General features: G+C 41.8%; 1 protein-coding gene across 4 annotated transcripts in view; it reads left to right on the forward strand.

The window, feature by feature from the left end:
* LOC117963781 (adipolin-like) overlaps positions 1–19,675 on the forward strand; it is a 57,265-nt gene that overhangs the window by 16,643 nt on the left and 20,947 nt on the right. For 2 of the 4 annotated variants that reach the window (XM_034904940.2, XM_034904939.2), the window contains exons 2-6: positions 7,749–7,868; positions 10,931–11,042; positions 11,981–12,165; positions 17,107–17,215; positions 19,179–19,269. In XM_034904940.2, the coding sequence (XP_034760831.1) occupies positions 7,749–7,868; positions 10,931–11,042; positions 11,981–12,165; positions 17,107–17,215; positions 19,179–19,269 (617 nt within the window). The remainder of the gene's footprint in view (positions 1–7,748; positions 7,869–10,930; positions 11,043–11,980; positions 12,166–17,106; positions 17,216–19,178; positions 19,270–19,675) is intronic. The other 2 variants (XM_059002406.1, XM_034904941.2) reach the window with 1 other exon arrangement.

Below are 19,675 nucleotides of genomic sequence, written 5' to 3' on the forward strand. Positions count from 1 at the left end.
AATGTTGCATCATGCTATTACAATAGGCCGGGGCACTTTGCACGGTTTTTTGTCCAATTAGTCTGATCACCAGCTAAATATATGTATTTTGGGCTGAAAAATCGATTGGTGGCATTAGTTTTTCATTTAAACTAAATACCAATGACCTACCACCCCCTAAAGGTCCAAAAACATAAATCACGTCTATATTCGTATTCCAACATTGATAAATGCAGAATTAAATAATTATACCTGGAGTTATTAATGATGCTAAATCCATTGGTCACCTTAGATTTATGATCTGAGTGGATATACTGATCCTACTGCCCCCTAGAGGACAAAAACCCCTAAAATCCATACGTTTCTTGATCTAAATGTTGGAATGTAGAACAAAATGGAAGAAAAAATACACTAGTGTCATAAGATTTTCATCTTCTTCCATAAGCTTCAAGTTGATAATGTCACCATATGCAAACAAAGCATGTAAATGTTTTTGGCAAATTGGAATTGTTCTGGGAACGAGCTTAAGAAACTATAATAATTTTGCACGCCCAATTTTTCAGTTTTTTATTTGTTAAAAAAGTTTGAAATATCCAATAAATTTCGTTCCACTTCATGATTGTGTCCCACTTGTTGTTGATTCTTCACAAAAAATTACAGTTTCATATCTTTATGTTTGAAGCCTGAAATGTGGCAAAAGGTCGCAAAGTTCAAGGGGGGCGAATACTTTCGCAAGGCACTGTATATATATATATATATATATATATATATATATATATATATATATATATATGCAAAATTTAGTGTTTTTTGGTCTTTAGGGGGCGGTAGGACATTGGTATTGAGTCAAAATGAAAAACAGATGTCGCCAATCAATTTTTTTGTCTAAAAAACATATATCTAGCTGGTGATCAGTTTTATTCGTAGAGCCCCAGCCTAATTACAATGTCTGGAGCAGAATATGTGAGATATATACAATTATGCAATTACAGAAATTATGCAATTATGGTTGTTTCATGCATAATGACAAAGAGACCAACAAAGAGACTAAACACTACAATAATGAACCTCACAGATGATAACTCAATAGTGTATTTTGGATGAACCAACAGCTACATTAAGTTGATTGTCGCAAGGTTTTGTACCACAAGCCATGGAATGCCAGCAGAAATGGGAAAGGATACAAAACAAATAGTTTGTGGTAGGAGCCATGCTGAAAGGGGGGTTTACAGCAACTTCAGAGCTGTAGCTGTATTGGAAAGAACTGGCACACATCTCTCAAGAAAAACAAATGGAAGAATAGTTGTACCCTGAATAAACTGCATGTTATTAAGTCCTGAATAATGTATTCCAGATCATGTATTTTTTAAGAGAATATATTCTTCTTTTGTGGCATTTAAAATGTACTTAAATTCCGAGACACCACAGATAATGATTATGTGCATATTCAAATGTACGTCCAGTCATTATCAAGTATACATCTATATTTTTTAGAGCGTGTGCACATGCAGTGTTGGAAAATAGCATTGTGATAGGGGAGACCTGTGCTGGCTATGAGGCGCATACATGATCCTGCAGGGGAGAGGGCGGGAGCCCCGTGAGATCCGCCTGCCAATCATGGCAATGACACAGAGAGGCTGGGTGAGAGGGTGTCGCGTCTCTCTCTCTCTGAGTGGTTGGGAGGTGGATCTTGGGGGTTTGATCGACCAATAAAAATGACACTTTGCTTTTTCTTCGCTCTTGCCCTTCTAGGAGAAATTATTATTATTACTATTGTTGGGTTTTTACTGGAGCAATCGAGGTAAAGTACCTTGCTCAAGGTTACAGCAGCAGTGTCCTCCACCTGGGATTGAACCCACAACCCTCCGGTCAAGAGTCCAAAGCCCTAACCACTACTCCACACTGCTGCCCCCACTACTCCACACTGCTGCCCCACAATGACAGCAGGAGCTCTGTTTGCAAACCTGGATTAAAAACGAGAGAAAGCCTGGTTGAGGAAGGCAGCCGCTACAAAGAATTAGTGGTTTACCACGTACCCCTAGTGGGACGTTATTAGCTTAGCTGGGGAAGTCTGGGCCCCTTGAGTGATAGTGAGGGAATAGCAAAGCATAACTGAAGCCCGGGCCGCCCCGGATAGCGGAGGTTGCGGGACACTGCAAGTTTTGTTATTGTGTTTTATTTTCCTTCTTGCTTTTGCCTTTTGTTTTTGGAATATTATTTTCAGCACCTGTGAGTGCAACCCGGACTGTGTTCACCCCTACCATTGTTGGTATTCGGGCCAGGGCATAAGAGCGACTATCCTCAATCGAGTGGGGGCTACTCCAGAGGGCTTCTGGAGGAAATTTCAAGAGGAGGTCTTTCCCTAGACCATCGCTCATCACCTGAAGGATTACACCATGGGATGGCTGAACCCGGATGCGACCACCAAAGCCAGGCTGGTGGAGGTGATCATGGTTGAACAATTCCTGGAATGCTTGGCTCCGGGGGTGCGCCTGTGGCACTAGCCACATTGGATCAGGCAGTACAGCTGGTGGAATGGTACCAGGCTGCAGAACCAACGCCCGCTATGCCGCCTGGAAAAGCTGGTACTCCAGCATCACACACACGACTGGCCCAAAGGAGGGTGAAGGGACTGGAGGGGAGGGGTAGCCAGGTATTTGGATGGGGCATGATGGCGGGAGGTCCCGGCCAGAGAATCGGGGCAGAGTGGGGTCACCCACGGGCTGCTGCGGTGTTGGACCAGGGTCTTGCACGGCCACCGTACTGTCGAGCCCCTTTGATGGCTCCTGTTTTCCAACCTCCTGGTGAAGCTTCATGCCGAGAAACCAGTCCACTGAGGTGCTGGAAATGCCAGGAAGTGGGCCACATTGCTCGGGATTGCCCTACTATGGAATGTGAACTCACCTGTCCAGGTAAGAATGTTCAATTACCTCAGTCACTCCAGCAGACACGTTTTGTCATTCCTGTGACAGTGGTTGGTACACAAACCCGGGCTCTCTTGGATTCAGGGTGTGGTCAGTCCCTAATACAAGAAGGGTTAATCTCACCGGGGCATAAACAAATAACGGACAGACAGGTTTATATTAAATGCATTCACAGGGATATATGCACTTATCCAAAGATTGCTGTAAATTAAAAAAATTGGCCAGCAGGTGACGCAAGTACAAGTGGGTTTGTGTCCTCGCTTGCCAGTTCCTGTCATTCTGGGGTGGGACTGCAAGCAGTTCAAAGATTGGTTGGCTGCTGTGACGGCCCTGTCCTCCCTATTGGCTAAGAAAGAGGAAGTAATTGAAGAGATCTTCCCCTTTTGCGACCCTGTGTGGTTTTGCCATAGATTTAAACTCCGAAAAACGAAATGGGAATGCAGGGCCGCTAAGAATGAGAGTTGGCAATGGAGAGAGTCTGAGAAGTTTTAGGTGAGGGCGATTGGTGAAGGTTCTGGGGGGCAGGCCGAGGAGCCAGCACACTGACCTGATCCCGAGCAGGAAGCCATGGGAGCTGATTTTTTAGCTCACTCCCGTGACTTCCGACTCGAACAAGGGTGTGACGACATGCTGGGCAGGCTATTTGACGAAACCGCTGTGATCAATGGTCAGGTGGTTGAGCCCAGACACCCCGCCATGTACCTTCACTTTGAAATTAATCGAGACCTTCTGTACCGTGTTGAAAAATTACCCCAGACGGGGCACGTGTGTCACCAGTTGCACATTCCTCAGCCTTTCAAGGAGGATTTATTGCAGTTGGCTCGTGCTATTGCCCTGTCTAGTCATTTGGGAAGGGACAAAACCAAAGCGAGTTTCGTGACATGGTTCTATTGGCTGGGGCTGGATGGTGATGTGAGGCGTTTCTGTGAACGCTGCAGGGAGTGCCAGCTGGCCAGCCCTACAGCCGGTCCACGAGCCCCACTGGTGCCGTTGCCACTAGTGGAAGCTCTGTTTGAGTATATTGGGGTGGATATAGTCGGGCCGCTAGAGAGGAGTGCGGCGGGATACACGCATCTATTGGATTACGCTACGCATTATCCGGAGGCCATTCCCCTCCGCTCTGCATCTGCTAAATCTGTTGCTAACGAGTGATCCCCCAGGAAATGCTGACAGACCAAGGTACCAACTTTATGTCATGACTGGTCCGCGGAACATGTAAACTTTTGGGGATTAAGACCATCAGGACCTCAGTTTACAATCCCCAGACCAATGGGCTTGTGGACCGTTTTAATGAAACCCTGAACAACATATTGCAAGTGACGTGCGCTACTGGGACCAGCTGATTCCTCCCCTTCTCTTTGCTATCAGAGAGGGGCCCCAGGCTTCCACTGGGTTTTCTCCATTCGAGCTGCTGTATGGGCGGAGACCCCGGGGCATGCTCGATCTGGTCAGAGAGACGTGGGAGGAGCAGCAGGACAATTCGACCAATACAGTCCGGTATGTGTTGGACCTGCGCAAACGTCTTGTGACTGTGGAAAGTGACCGCATGACAATTTGCAGCAGGCTCAACACAGACAGACCCAATATAATAGGGGGGTCCGGTTGCACACGTTTAAGCGGGGGGGATAAAGTGCTTCTATTATCACCCAGCTCTGAGTCTAAACTTCTGGCGAAGTGGCAAGGACCTTTTGAGGTTACACGCCGGGTTGGGACGGTGGACTATGAGATCTGCCAGCCGGAGCGGCAGAGAGAAAAGCACATTTATCATGTGAACTTCTTGAAGCCCTGGTTGCAACAGGAGGCATTGTTAGTGGTGCAAGTCCATGACGTCACAGACCTGGGACCTGATCTTTCTGTTTTGACAAAAACTGGGTCGGTACAGATTGAGACAATCTGACACCAAAACAGAGATGTCAGGCTCGGGCTCTGGTGACGGAATTTCCTGATGTGTCTCTCCAGTCCCGGGACAGACCTGAGTAGCCCTACATCAAATTAAAGTTGAGCCGGGGGCGCAAGTTTGCCAGAGGCCATACCGTATATCTGAACGCAAATGGCAGGTAGTGAAAGTGAAAATTGACGAAATGCTCAGGCTGGGGGTAACAGAGGAGTCTCAAAGTGACTGGAATAGTCCAATTGTCTTTTGTGGACAAGCCAGATGGATCGACTCGGTTTTGCATTGACTTCAGCTGAGTCAATGAAAAATCAAAGTTTGATGCTTATCCCATGCCCTGGGTAGATGAGTTGCTGGAGCGTCTAGGCACAGTACACTTGATGACGACACTGGATTTAACAAAGGGGTACTGGAACCGCGGGTTATACCAATTTAATACCATGCCCTTTGGGTTGCATCATGGAGCGCCAGCCACTTGCCACTTTATATACATTAAACAAGCAAAACTGGACTTATACCAAAACTGTAAATATGACATTTAAAATACTCACAGTGGAAAATACAAAACAGTACTTGAAATGAAATGAAACACAATTACTTGCCCTAAGTAACAATGTTCTGCAACTAACAGACCACAAAAGTATTGTGTATGTACAAAGTGCAAACATATCCGAGCACCTAATGCTTTCTCCTAATACTACTACCTCAGGGACTGTCTCCAGGCTGCTGGCATCAGTGATCTCCAAACCTGGTACTGGAGCTGACAGAACTAAAGTAACATCAGCACTGGTTGCCAAGGTTACACTTCAACACTGTACTGGAGCTGACAGAACTAAAGTAACATCAGCACTAGTTGCCAAGGTTACACTTCAACACTGTACTGGAGCTGACAGAACTAAAGTAACATCAGCACCTCGTTGCCAAGGTTACACTTCAACACTGTACTGGAGCTGACAGAACTAAAGTAACATCAGCACCTCGTTGCCAAGGTTACACTTCAACACTGTACTGGAGCTGACAGAACTAAAGTAACATCAGCACCTCGTTGCCAAGGTTACACTTCAACACTGTACTGGAGCTGACTGAACTAAAGTAACATCAGCACCTCGTTGCCAAGGTTACACTTCAACACTGTACTGGCTAACGGCGTCAGCATATGTCATTTATTCCTTTCTTGTTCTTGGAGCACCCTGTGCAGACCCACAGTCTTTATCAAATTATTTATTTGCAGCAAAACCATTACAAATATACATATTTACACTAAGACATATGATTTTAGATGTATGTCTTCAGTTCACATGACATATTGCACAAGTGTGCTTCCAGTGTTGTTACAAATGATTGGTACATCTATAGTTTGTATAAAAAAGATTTCATCACTTACCTAAAACATTTGACAACTTCCTTCCAACAAAAGTCGAGAGATTGAAATTTGTATTCTATGTTGCTGGCAGTTTCCTCCAAAATCATTATCAAAATACAGTGATTAGTTTACACTAAATTAAAATAAACTTACTGCAGGCTATTGTCAGTTCACACTAAATGAAAATTAACTGACTGTATTGCATTTAGTGGAGCTATGAATAAGACGATAAGCATGTAATAGTGCAGCTTTTATTAGGCAGCAGTATTATACAATCAAAATATATATAAGTTCTATTTAAATAAAAATGATGCTCCATTGACAGTGGAGATAATAGCCTTAATACACATTCTGTTAACCCTGTGCTTCATTGCCTAACTTTTACTCTGCTCTTCGCACTGTTTGTTTCTATTTTTTTCTTGGTGTCTGGAGATTTGTAATTTATAAAGTACTTCAGATTTGTGCTTTCACTACAGAAGTGAAATGATTTGTGGCAAATGACAAGTGACCAGTCTATAAAACATGACAGAATTGACAGCATTTCATGATAATTAATAAATGAATAAAGACATAAGAAAATGTAGTTGGGGTTAGGGTTAGGGTTAGGGTTAGGGTTAGGGTTAGGGTTAACTCTGTCAGTAGGGGTTGATGAGATATTGGGTTGTAATTTTGGATCCTTTTGACATTTTTAAACATGTTTGGTGCTGTTTTACTTCTCGTATACAGTAAACCTGTATTTGGTGTAATGTTTTTGTAGAGCAGTAAAATCAGGACATTCTGAGCTACACAATTCAGAATACAGGTAGAACTGAGGGAGTCCTCAGCTCATGACATTCTGAACTACACAATTCAGAACACAGGTAGAACTGAGGGAGTCCTCGTCTCATGTGTGATCCACCGCTCTTCACAGATACTCCAATGCTACACTTCCAGTCATTTTTGAGATGTCGCATAAAGGAACGAAGTCGACACTGAAAACATGCCAGTCATAGGAAGAGCAGTGGTCTTTTTTGGGGGGAGAAATATATGTATATTTAAAAAAAAGCGCTTAGAAAGAGTCATTGTCTAAATAAATGAAATTCTGCATTTTCTTTCCTACAAGGATTTTTCAGAATCAACTCAGGTGTATCGGCTGTGTTTCTTCAACAGGAGGAGTAGCTTGGGAAAGAGTGCAAAAGACTTCGCCAGTTTCATTGTTCACAAATGCTATGAAAAAAAATGCCATTCAAAATGAAATACACTTTTAACATAATGTGTGCATCTTTCATATAGGAAACGTGAGATCTATAAAGCGATGGTGAGAGATATTACATTTCCTGGATTTATTTGATTAGTTCTGTGTACATTAAGTTTAAGAGTCCCCTTTCCTCAGAGTCACATGGGTGAATACCAAATAGGTTCCTGTTTAAAATGTGAATTGAAAGAGGTGTACACTGTTTTCTGTAATGGTTTTAAGGTAGAGGAATTTTAGAACTATGTGTGAATAATGTCCCTGTGTTTGACTGTTCTTGCAGTTTCTTTCTGTCAGGACAACATTTGAAATGAGATGCCAATCTCACATTTAAATTAATAGATATTTTTATCTGTGTAGCTTCCAGAACCCCGAGATCACCGCCCAGTGGACCCTCGTGGCTCCTGGTTTGATTTTGTAAAGAGACCCGAGGAAAAAAAAGAAAAAAAGAAATGCAACGGAAAGGGGAGGAAGCCATTAGTAAGTTAATTCTGTTTTTGTTTTGTTCCCTTGAAAACATGACTAGACAAGATCAGGACAGGGTTGAGGGGCTTGGTGGTGCCGGGGGAGGGGAGGGGGCACTTGATTAATGTCTTTAACATCTTAACAGGAGTTGCCATTATAGTTAACCTGAACCAATCCTTTAAGTGCAGTGCAGAAACCAGGACCAGAAGACACAGTTGGAAATGAAGTGGAGACACTTAGAAAGAAGGAGACTCTTCTTCACACAGTGTTGTGAGGGGGTGGAATGGGTTACCTAGTCATGTTATTGAAGGAGACTCTTCTTCACACAGAGAGTGGTGAGGGGATGGAATGGGTTACCTAGTCATGTTATTGAAGGAGACTCTTCATCACACAGAGTGGTGAGGGGATGGAATGGGTTACCTAGTCATGTTATTGAAGGAGACTCTTCATCACACAGAGTGGTGAGGGGATGGAATGGGTTACCTAGTCTTGTTGAGGCAGAATCACTTTAGGACCCAACAGGATCCTTTAGGACCCAACTTGACAAAGTGTCTTATGTTCTTATATGGAGACTGTCTGTCCTGTATGTCACACTTACATTTTTACATATACCTAGAAACGGCTCCTCCAATTCTAATGAAACACCTGAATCTCGAGGTCACCGTCCAATTGCACATGCTTTAGCAGAGTCTATTGTTAGTATAAGAATATGCAGGTAATACAAGCTGTTAGTCTGTATGTCACACTTACATTTTTACCTTATCTTGAGAACCGCTTTTTAAAGTACATATACAGTAGCTAACAAAACAATTTCAGTACATCTTATTAGATATGTATGGCATCACTTTGTGGATCTCACATTTTCCTAATGAAAGAGACACACATTCTGATAAATGTGTATTTGATTTGTAATTATATTTTTTCATAGTATTTATAAACAATAAAATGGATGCATGTATTTTGCTGTCTTTTTAATGCTGTACTTCTCGTTGAAAGAATGCATGCGACACATGTGAGGTGCTTCTAGGAGTTTGAGTCCTTGTAGGAAAAACAGTTATCAACATTTTGTTATTTCAGACAATGACTCTTCCTAAGCACATTTTTTAAAAATATATATATTTCTCAAAAAATAAAAAGGAAACATTAGAAATGTTTGACATTTATTGCTTTAAAAGAACTCAAGCTCCCCGAAGCCAGATGCATTGGCTCGTATTTGAGTACCAATCACTGCTTGTCCATTGACTGACGTGTTTCAATGTTAAATCCTTCATGTGACTTTAGGAAGTTCACCAGAAGTACAGCATTGAGGAATCTGCAAGGAGCCTTCAATAAATTTTATTTTTCAACAGCTTCAAATAAATGACCATTTAAAAAATCAAATCCACTGTACATCACACTAACATTTGTATCTATTTCTGGAGAATCGCTTATCCCATTGTCATGCTAAATGGTATTAACACTATTTAGCATACGTAACTGAGAGGATCAGATTCCAGGGATATATGGAGGTCTGTCTGTTCATCCCTCCGTAACACTGATTTTTTTGCATCTATCTGGGGAATCGCTTATTAAATTGCTCATTCTTTTTCTGTTCTGAACACTGTTGCTATATTTCATGGTCCTGATCCTTTTTATAGTAATGCCAGCTCTCCTGGTGGATTCCCAGCCGTGGCATGGGATGCATGTAAAGGACATGCCTGTTTGTATGTGTCTCTGCAAACCCACAGCTACACGCATGTTACTAAAGTTAACCTCAATTAGGCCAATATTAACAAATGGAATTTCTATCACTTTCTATCACTTTTTGCGCTGGTCACTCATTTCTATGCTTTATGGCAATGGCGTGTGCACAATGGCAACTCGAAACGTGTCATTGGATCAGTAGTCCCAAAATTAGCACTAAATACATAACAGGGATGCTGATCTGGATCCAAGCGAATACATTTCCCAATACCCTTTGCACTCAGCTGTTAGAACCAGGGCAGTTATTTTTATTTATTTTTGTTTTCCCTGGTGGGCTCCAAAAGGAACTTCATCAGTAATTTACAATAAGAGACTGCTAAATGTGGCCATGTAGAAAAATGTGTATTATCAGGAAATCTGAGTTTGTCTTAATGAGAATTGACTGTATCATGTTTCAAATAGAAAAACATGTTTACTATAGCATGTGTTACTTTCAAAAGTGAATATTTGATGCCTAATATAATGAATGAAGCGAACAACAGCTTATGGAATTATTTTACAATCACTTTAAGGTGTCTGTGTCTGCTGGTTTTCATTCCAACTGAGCTCTCAGTTACTTAACTAGACCCTTAATTGAACTCATAATTTGCTTAATTAGACCTTTTTACTTGTTTTCAGCTCTTGAACAGTTGCATATTTCAAGTTAGCTGTAACATTTGATAAGTAACTTGAACTGCAACTCTTTAAGAGCTGAAAACAAGTAAAAATGTCTAATTAAGCAAATTATTAGTTCAATTAAGGGTATAGTTAAGTAATTGAGAGCTCGGTTGGAATGAAAACCAGCAGACACAGGGGGTCCTCAGGACCGAGTTTGAGAAGCCCTGCTTTAAGGCTTTGGGTGTGAGGGGGTGGGTTACAGGCTGCTCCCAGACCTGTGGATACATTTACTGTTGCAATCGTACAAATAAGCTGCTGAAGCCCCGGATGTTTTCTCTTAGTTTACAAGTGCAGTAATTTAGTCCTCAATAGTCATTGAAAGACTGGCTGGATTTATAGATGATTTGCCTGCATACAGAGTATCAAGTATTCTTCTCCTCTGTGTTATTTCTCAAAGGTGGGAGACAGTGGCACTGGTTATGATGAGGCACAGGGCTGGCAGGGCTTCCTGTCTCAACTGTACCAGAACGCCCATCTCTGCTTTGGCAGCTTTAATCAAGACATGCCAGTGGTGCTGAATTGTATGGTGCTTGTGATGGCACTGTAGTCACCTGGGGGCTAGGTTGAAAGCTAGATTTGAATCATGATATCTGTCTCTATATTTTTATGGTTGTACTCTATTGAAAATTCTCAGTCACACACAACTTTATACACATTTTTTCTTGTTGCTTTCATAGCCTGGACCTGCTGGCCCCCCAGGTCCCCCAGGGCCACAGGGCCCACCCGGGCCCCCAGGAGCCGAGGTGACTCAGGAGGTCTTACTGAAGGAGTTCAGAGAGATGATAAGAGGTAGGTCACGCTCGACATCTTTGTCATTCTGCTGCTATGGGAATGAATGGTAAAACCTGAAGAAACTGCCATCCATCCATGTGCTTTCTCATTTAGCTTTTAGACTAAAACCTTCAATGCACTGGAAGTTCTTTAGTAGCTCCCACTGGGCCAGTACAGTCTCCAAGCTCATTAAGATGTTTTTATTGGAGGCAATGGAAGCACTTAACACAACCAAAAATGTATTTCTCCACAGGGGAATAACTAACCAGGGCAGCAGTGTGAAGTAGTGGTTAGGGCTCTGGACTCTTGACCGGAGGGTTGTGGGTTCAATCCCCAGTGGGGGACACTGCTGTTGTACCCTTGAGCAAGGTACTTTACCTAGATTGCTCCAGTAAAAACCCAACTGTTAAATGGGTAATTGTATGTAAAATAATGTGATATCTGTATAATGTGAAATAATGTGATATCTTGTAACAATTGTAAGTCGCCCTGAATAAGGGCGTCTGCTAAGAAATAAATAGTAATAATAACCAAGTTTTACTGGTAGATGTTGTCTGGCATGAAGTTGCTTGGGGTAAATCAACACATGCTGTGACTTAGTGCTGAACTGGCAGGCATAGAAAAATCACAGAATGAGGGTGCAATCAAACAAATGTCTAGAGGTGGCACTTTTGAAACCTCAAATGGTTTATTAACTGGTGAATAAATAAACTGAACCCTCAAACATGCTGCTTTCAAGTTGTATTGTGAATTGCTTCATCAGTACTTCCTATTTATCAGCGACTTTATTCAAGCCCTCATGTACCCTTATAAAAGTTAACCACAGTAAAAGCCAAGCAAAGTGTAATAAAGCACAGTCAACGCATGGTAAAGCATAGGCAAGCATTGTAAAGCCCAGAGAGATATGGTAAATATCTTTCTCACCCTAATGCTGATTGTTTCCTCTTCCCCTTCAGAGGCTACAGAGAGACGGGAGGCAGTGAACACCCAGACAAGCCCCAGCGCCGCACCCCCTCCTCCTGTCATTGCACTGGACAGCATTGCATCCTACAGGAGGCTGGAAGAGGCCTTCCACTGCAAACTGAAAGGACCGCTTATCGTAGACAAGAAGACCCTGGCGGAGCTTCAGATGTTTCAGACAGTAAGTGTTGTAGTGGATTCAGTTCAGTGGGGTGCTATTTGGGTAAGTGCTGTAATGGATACTGTTCAGTGGGGCGGGGGGGGGGGGAGGGGGTAGGAGGTGAGTGGTGTGGATAAGGCAGTGAATTTCCAAACAAGTGCATCAAGTATCAAGACGACTGTATTTATTTCTCAAAATCAAATAAGAAATCTGCCCCTTTACCAGCAATGGTGTTGGGGGGTATAGGGTGGGTTTTCAGTCCCAAACAGAAAATAAACAGTTAATGTTTCAATCCCCACAGTGCATGCGACTGTGCTCTCCAAACAGGAATGGTGGTACTGTGCTGTGCTGTGAGGGTAGTGCTCTGGGGTTTGTGCAGTGCTGTGCTGTGCTGTGCTGTGCAGTGAGGGTAGTGAGGGTAGTGCTCTAGGGTTTGTGCTGTGCTGTGCAGTGAGGGTAGTGCTCTAGGGTTTGTGCTGTGCTGTGCAGTGAGGGTAGTGCTCTAGGGTTTGTGCTGTGCTGTGCAGTGAGGGTAGTGCTCTAGGGTTTGTGCTGTGCTGTGCAGTGAGGGTAGTGCTCTAGGGTTTGTGCTGGCTCCGTGGCAGCAGCTTCCGTCTCCTATTCCTCTGCAACAAAACAAAAACAAAACATAGCGCTCCGGTGCGTTAGTAACTCCAGCGTAAGGGGCCGTACTCATGTAGCTGCGTCCTCTTTGTTCAGTGGGGAGGCTATTTGGGTGAGTGTTGTAATGGATTCAGATCAGTGGGTAGGCTATTTGGGTGAGTATTGTAATGGATTCAGTTCAGTGAGGAGGCTATTTGGGTGAGTGTTGTAATGGATTCAGTTCTGTGGGGAGGCTATTTGGATGAGTGTTGTAATGGATTCAGTTCAGTGGGGAGGCTATTTGGATGAGTGTTGTAATGGATTCAGTTCTGTGGGGAGGCTATTTGGATGAGTGTTGTAATAGATTCAGTTCAGTGGGGTGCTATTTGGGTGAGTGTTGTAATGGATTCATTTCAGTGGGGAGGCTATTTGGGTGAGTGTTGTAATAGATTCAGTTCAGCGGGATGCTATTTGTGGTGAGCTTTAAGTGGTTGTAATCTTACCTGTGCTGCACTTCCATTCACTATATGGGTGCTGTAGGTTTAGCAAATATGTATATTCAATATAGGAAAATTCTCTGTTTTCTAGGCTTGGCAGCCAGGAAGTGTGTTACACTTGTACATCATAGGTCATTTCACCTGTCTTTGGGGTCAAAGCATCTTGCTGGCTGTAAAGCATGTCAGTCAATAGGAGAAGCAGCTGTTGGTTAATGACAGGAAAGATTGAAGGGGTGGGGACAGTTTTAGAGTTCTGACTTATGAAAGTACCCAACCTGTTAAGAGTTCTGAAGTTATCTTGTTAGCTACAATTACTTTAATATATAATTGAATCAGTAGATTACTGTCAGAGAAGTGCTAGATAGTCTCAATTCATTTATTCATATTATGACTTGGAATAGCTCAAGCCATAAGACTCAATCTGATATTAAATTGTGTGCCTCTCCCTCAAGCACTCAGTCATGAAAGACATGTTCAATAGAAGTCAATGCTCTCTGGTTCCTAGCTGACAGCAATGCTAGGTTTGTGAATTAGCTTGCTGTGCCACCCTGCCCTTGTGACTGTTCATGGTACTGACGCCTTTTAAAGAACTCATATGCTACACAGAACTTTGTTTTCTTTTACTAAATTCTTTCTGCAATTCCAAAGGGTGATCCAGACGTCCTAATAGCTGTCATTATCTCTTTAACCAAGGCAGAAATGTATCAAAAGCTATCATTTAATTTGGTTGGAAATAGTAAGGGTAAAGATTGGGTTTGGAGTTTAAAAGAAACATTTTCCTGCTCAGTGTTCCAAGACACAGTATATGAACAACACACAAAAGCTACTGTGTATTTCACTTGGAAGTGTCATTTTGTGGCAGTCTATATATATACAGTGCCTTGCAAGTATTCAGACCCCTGACCAATTCTCTCATATTACTGAATTACAAATGGTACATTGAAATTTCGTTCTGTTTGATATTTTATTTTAAAACACTGAAACTCAAAATCAATTATTGTAAGGTGACATTGGTTTTATGTTGGGAAATATTTTTAAGAAAAATAAAAAACTGAAATATCTTGCTTGCATAAGTATTCAACCCCCACACATTAATATTTGGTAGATCCACCTTTCGCTGCAATAACAGCTTTAAGTCTTTTGGGGTAAGTATGTACCAGCTTTGCACACTGTGTAGGAGTGATTTTGGCCCATTCTTCTTGGCAGATTTGCTCCAGGTTGTTCAGGTTGGTTGGACGACGCTTGTGGACCGCAATTTTCAAATACTGCCACAGATTCTCAATGGGATTGAGATCAGGACTTTGACTGGGCCACTGTAGGACATTCACCTTTTTGTTCTTGAGCCACTCCAATGTTGCTTTGGCCTTGTGCTTGGGATCATTGTCCTGCTGAAAGGTGAATTTCCTCCCAAGCTTCAGTTTTTTAGTGGACTGAAGCAGGTTCTCTTGCAGTATTTCCCTGTATTTTGCTCCATCCATTCTTCCTTCAATTTTAACAAGATGCCCAGTCCCTGCTGATGAGAAGCATCCCCACAGCATGATGCTGCCACCACCATACTTCACTGTAGGGATGGTGTGTCTTGAGGCATGGGCAGTGTTAGGTTTGCGCCACACATAGCGCTTTGAGTTTTGGCCAAAAGGCTCTATCTTGGTCTCATCTGACCACAAAACCTTTTCCCACATCGCAGCTGGGTCACTCTCATGCTTTCTGGCAAACTCCAGACTTTCAGATGGTACTCCAGACTTTCAGATGGTACTTTTTGAGTAACGGCTTCTTTCTTGCCACCCTCCCATATAGGCCAGAGTTATGCAGAGCTCTTGAACTGGTTGACTGGTGCACCATTACTCCACTCCCAGCCACTGAACTCTGTAGCTACTTCAAAGTGATTGTTGGTCTCTCTGTGGCTTCTCTCACAAGTCTCCTTCTTGTTTGAGCGCTTAGTTTTGAGGGACGGCCTTTTCTTGGCAGTGCCTGGGTGGTGTGATGCAGCTTCCACTTCCTGATTATTGATCCAACTGTGCTCACTGGGATATACAAACACTTGGATATTATTTTGTACCCTTTCCCTAATCTATGCATTTGTATTACTTTATCTCTAACTTCTGTAGAATGCTCTTTGGTCTTCATTTTCCTTCAGATTCACAGCCTGACCAATGATCCTTCAACAGTGGGGTTTTTATCCAGAAAATGTGACAGCAACTTTAATGGTTCACAGGTGGAGGCCAATGGTAAGGTAATTGTGTCCTCGTTAGGGCAATTTCTTTCATCGGTGTAAACTGGGAGCTTCCACAGCACAGGGGCTGAATACTTATGCAAGCAAGATATTTCAGTTTTTTATTTTTCTTAAAAATATTTCCCAACATAAAACCAATGTCACCTTACAATAATTGATTTTGAGTTTCAGTGTTTTAAAATAAAATATCAAACAGAACAAAATTTCAATGTACCATTTGTAATTCATTAATATGAGAGAATTGGTCAGGGGTCTGAATACTTTTGCAAGGCATTTTATATAAAAGTCAACAACAACTGATTTACTGCAATTTTGGGGACCATTCTACTTGTGCAATGTCTTGCTCATTAAAATATCTAGAATATTTTTAAAGAGGAGGCAACTGTCTAAGCAGAGATACCAAGTTATTTAGTATAAATATACACCAGTGTTTTTAAACAGAACCGGTTCTGTGCTGAACAAAGATTGTGCAATAGTGGTACTGCATCAAATTGCAGTTCAGGGTCTTAACGCTCTTTATATAAGCAGGCATAGTGCATGTAAACTCACCCTCTCACCATAATTCTAGTGTCTGTGAAATTATCCTCTTGGTGGAAGGCATGTGCACCACAATTGGCTTAATTGCTGGTGGTTTTGTGGGGTGTTGTGCAGCTTCCTACCCACGACCCAAATCTACATCGTTCATTTCCTTTGAGAAATAAAGCCAAAGAGACAGGAATTATCAATCAGCAATAATGTACTGGTGCCAAAAGTTTTTCTTTAAATCTCCAGGGCTGGATTAAGCTGGGCAGGTATATTAGTTTAATTGCTGTAAACGACTGCGTTATTTCGAAGCTGTAACCAAACATTATCAAGCTGATGATATTCTCCAACTGTTTCTTTGTTTATGTAATGTTTTTGACTGGATAGAAGTATTTCATTGTCCTTTGGCTGTGATCGCATATAAAAATACACAGCCATTTGGTAGGGTACTTATCGGACACGGTAAACCATGTGCCCTTGTCAATAACGATGTTCATTGTTTTTGTGTTCACCAAGACACATGAAACTTGAGTTCTATGTCTACAGTTTAAGCCACCTCCTTAGACCCCCTTGCCCATGATGGATTCGCACAGGTTTTGTGCTCCCTCAATGTCCATTGGTTTAACCTCGATCATCGTTTTCAGCAGCTGCTGTAGCTTCTAACTATAGTAGTTTGTTTTTAATACATGTTGCATTTCAACACAGGCATTTTAAAGCTTGTTGTCCACTGTGACTTGCCTAGTCTCTACCTCTTTACTAGTTTCTCCCTGTGGTCCAGCAGTGTCTTGTCTGTTGTAACCTGCACCCTCGGCCCTCACTTCCATGTTAATGTGCTCACCTAGTGTGTTGGATCTCTTCTTGTTTAGATGTAGTTTCTCCCTATTTATTTCGCTGTCTGACTTGCACAAAAATATATATATATTGAAAACAGTGAATTATTGAAGACACATAGGACTTTTCCAATGTACTGTCAACATGGTCTAACAGTGAATGAGTGCGTTATTGAATGGTGAAGTGCAGAGGGAGCTCTGTACCCTTGCTGGCCTCAATGATTTCTCATACATTGGCAGCACTTTGTTTCTTTGACAGCACTTTGTTTCTTTGTAGCCCCCAGCGAAAGGTGCATTCCTTCGAGGGACCGGGATGAATCTATCGACAGGCCGCTTCACAGCACCAGTACCAGGGATCTATCAGTTCTCTGCCAATGTTCATATCGGCAAGTATCTCACTCCTTAAACTGAAACATTATGGGCTACATTTTCAAAGCTATTTACTCCAAATTGTCATTAGCACACTTGTTTTTACTGAAAGGAAAAAAAACACCAATTACAATTTCAAAATGAATCAGAAACACCTTCTGATTGCTTAACCCTTTATGCTAACATTGTGCGAATGAAGATTTGAAGTAAAAAGCTTAATTTCACTGTAGAATTGGGTACGTGGTCTTTTAGGGTGTTTTACTATAGTAAATTATGCAACAGCCAGACACTGCTCTCCCATTGTTTTCTATGGAGGCCAATCGTTCTGTTATTTCTCAGTAACTGAACAGATGACACTAATTAATGACACCTGTTCTAAAACCCCTGCTTACTGATGAAGCATTTCACAGGGACGCCCGAGTCCTGCTTTAAAGACTGATTATTTCAGACAAACAGAGGTACATAAATAATTGTAATAATGGCATGTTTCTTACTAATAATGAAACTTCTTCATTCAAATAATGACTTATTGACCTGGGGAGTTGCTTTATTACCTTGTAACATGCCACTATCCCTTAAATACAAATCACCTAAAGTAATGCAGTGCATAAACTGGGGTGTTAATGTTATGCTGTTGGGCTGATTTCAAAGCCTTTCTTTCCAAACAGCAAATTATCTTTTTTTTCCAGAGAAGAACAAAAAGTTACAAAACTAGACATGAAACACAGTAGAAATGTAACTTAAAACACTTTAAGTAAGTTAGGTTTTTTTTTTTTTTCACTTTGAAAAAAATTACTCTTTGGAGGGAAAGGCTTTGAGACCCATTGACTTGGGATGAAGTAATTATGGAATCAATATGGATTCTTGGTATATCAATATACTTTATATTACACCACAGACTACCCTAGGCTCTGGAGGTATGATATACATGTGATATACATGTGGCAACCTTGACTGGGTATGCTATAATGAGTAGGCTATGCTCTGGGTATGCTATAATGAGTAGGCTATGCTCTGGGTATGCTATAATGAGTAGGCTATGCTCTGGGTATACTATAATGAGTAGGCTATGCTCTGGGTATGCTATAATGAGTAGGCTAGTTTGGAGCTGAATCCTACTAAGTTAGTATTGGATTGGTCCCTTCAGTGGAAGAGCAATGTAAAGAGAGGCATTGCCAGCAGTGTTGCCCCCTGAGACCCTGCATGTGAAATTCTATTAAGCCTCTTCGCCGCCACTTGGCTATGGGAACAGACTTGTGTATTTATGAGGTATTTATGCCTAATATATCCCAAGTGCCTCAAACCATGTGAGAGCCAAACACGCTGAATCACTACTGGTCACATTCTGTGTGCTTCTACTAAACTAAACCTCCTTTAAAAGGGTTTTATTCTGGAGGCCTGTCTACAGGTTGGAATCTCAGGCTTCTAACTTCCGTTGTGTGTTTCTAAGTGTTCGGTGGCTCCCTCTAATCAAGCACAGTGTAGGCCTATTTCCTGCAAATGAAGCAGACCATGGAAATCCTTGGTAATGCCTTGTATAACCATGGGGAAACTGAAATCATTGGGTAATTAACCTACATTCTCCTGGACTGCAGTGCTTCTCTCCTTTCTTTAATACAAGTATATGATGGTAACCCATGTTCAGCCAAGCACTAACAAAAGTATAACTGTCATTTATTTATTAATGATTATCTTTTATTATGAAGCAGGTGACAGATGTGTCACTGAAAACAGATTCTATATATGTATTTTTATAAACGATATATTAATAAATGAGGGTGACTGTCACTTGTCCAGTCGACTAGTCGATTATTCGGTGCTACTCTTATAATATAAACATGAAAAAAACGGGAAACTGCAAATTTACCATACAAATGTACTGTGGTAAACTGTTAAGAGGTGCTTGCTGTTATACCTTGCTCCAAACGTCACTGTTGCTAAAGGGTGTAACTGGTATATATCTGTTGTTGTTTCCAATAGACCACAGTGAGTTAAAAAGCAAAGGCCAGCTGCGAGCGAGAGACAATGTGAGAGTGCTGATCTGCATTGAGTCCCTGTGCCACCGGTACACGTAAGTGCTGCTTTTCTAATAAAACTGTCCTGCTATTCCTATCAGTGGTCTATGTGATGGGTGTGTTAGTTGTTTTTCATTTCAAATGGCCTCCCTCATAACTATTGTATAATGGCAGTAAAGCACTGAAGGGTGTGTGTCGCTGGGGGTACTGTCTTGTCTTGGGCTGGATGAAGACACTCTGCTACTCCTCGTGTCTCACAACGATACGTGTTGTGATATTAATGCATCATTGCACCACTATTGTCTGCTGTTTCTAGACATGATGTCATCAGTAATCACAATTACCACAAAGGGACAAATAATAATGCGTGATTTCGAATCCCCGAGACTCTCCATTACAAGACAAACTTCATAAAGAACGTGCAAAGAGCATGATCAAAGCATCTTAGCTTTCAATCACCTG

The sequence above is a fragment of the Acipenser ruthenus genome, chromosome 27 (assembly GCF_902713425.1).
Source record: "Acipenser ruthenus chromosome 27, fAciRut3.2 maternal haplotype, whole genome shotgun sequence".
Classification (NCBI taxonomy): domain Eukaryota; kingdom Metazoa; phylum Chordata; class Actinopteri; order Acipenseriformes; family Acipenseridae; genus Acipenser; species Acipenser ruthenus.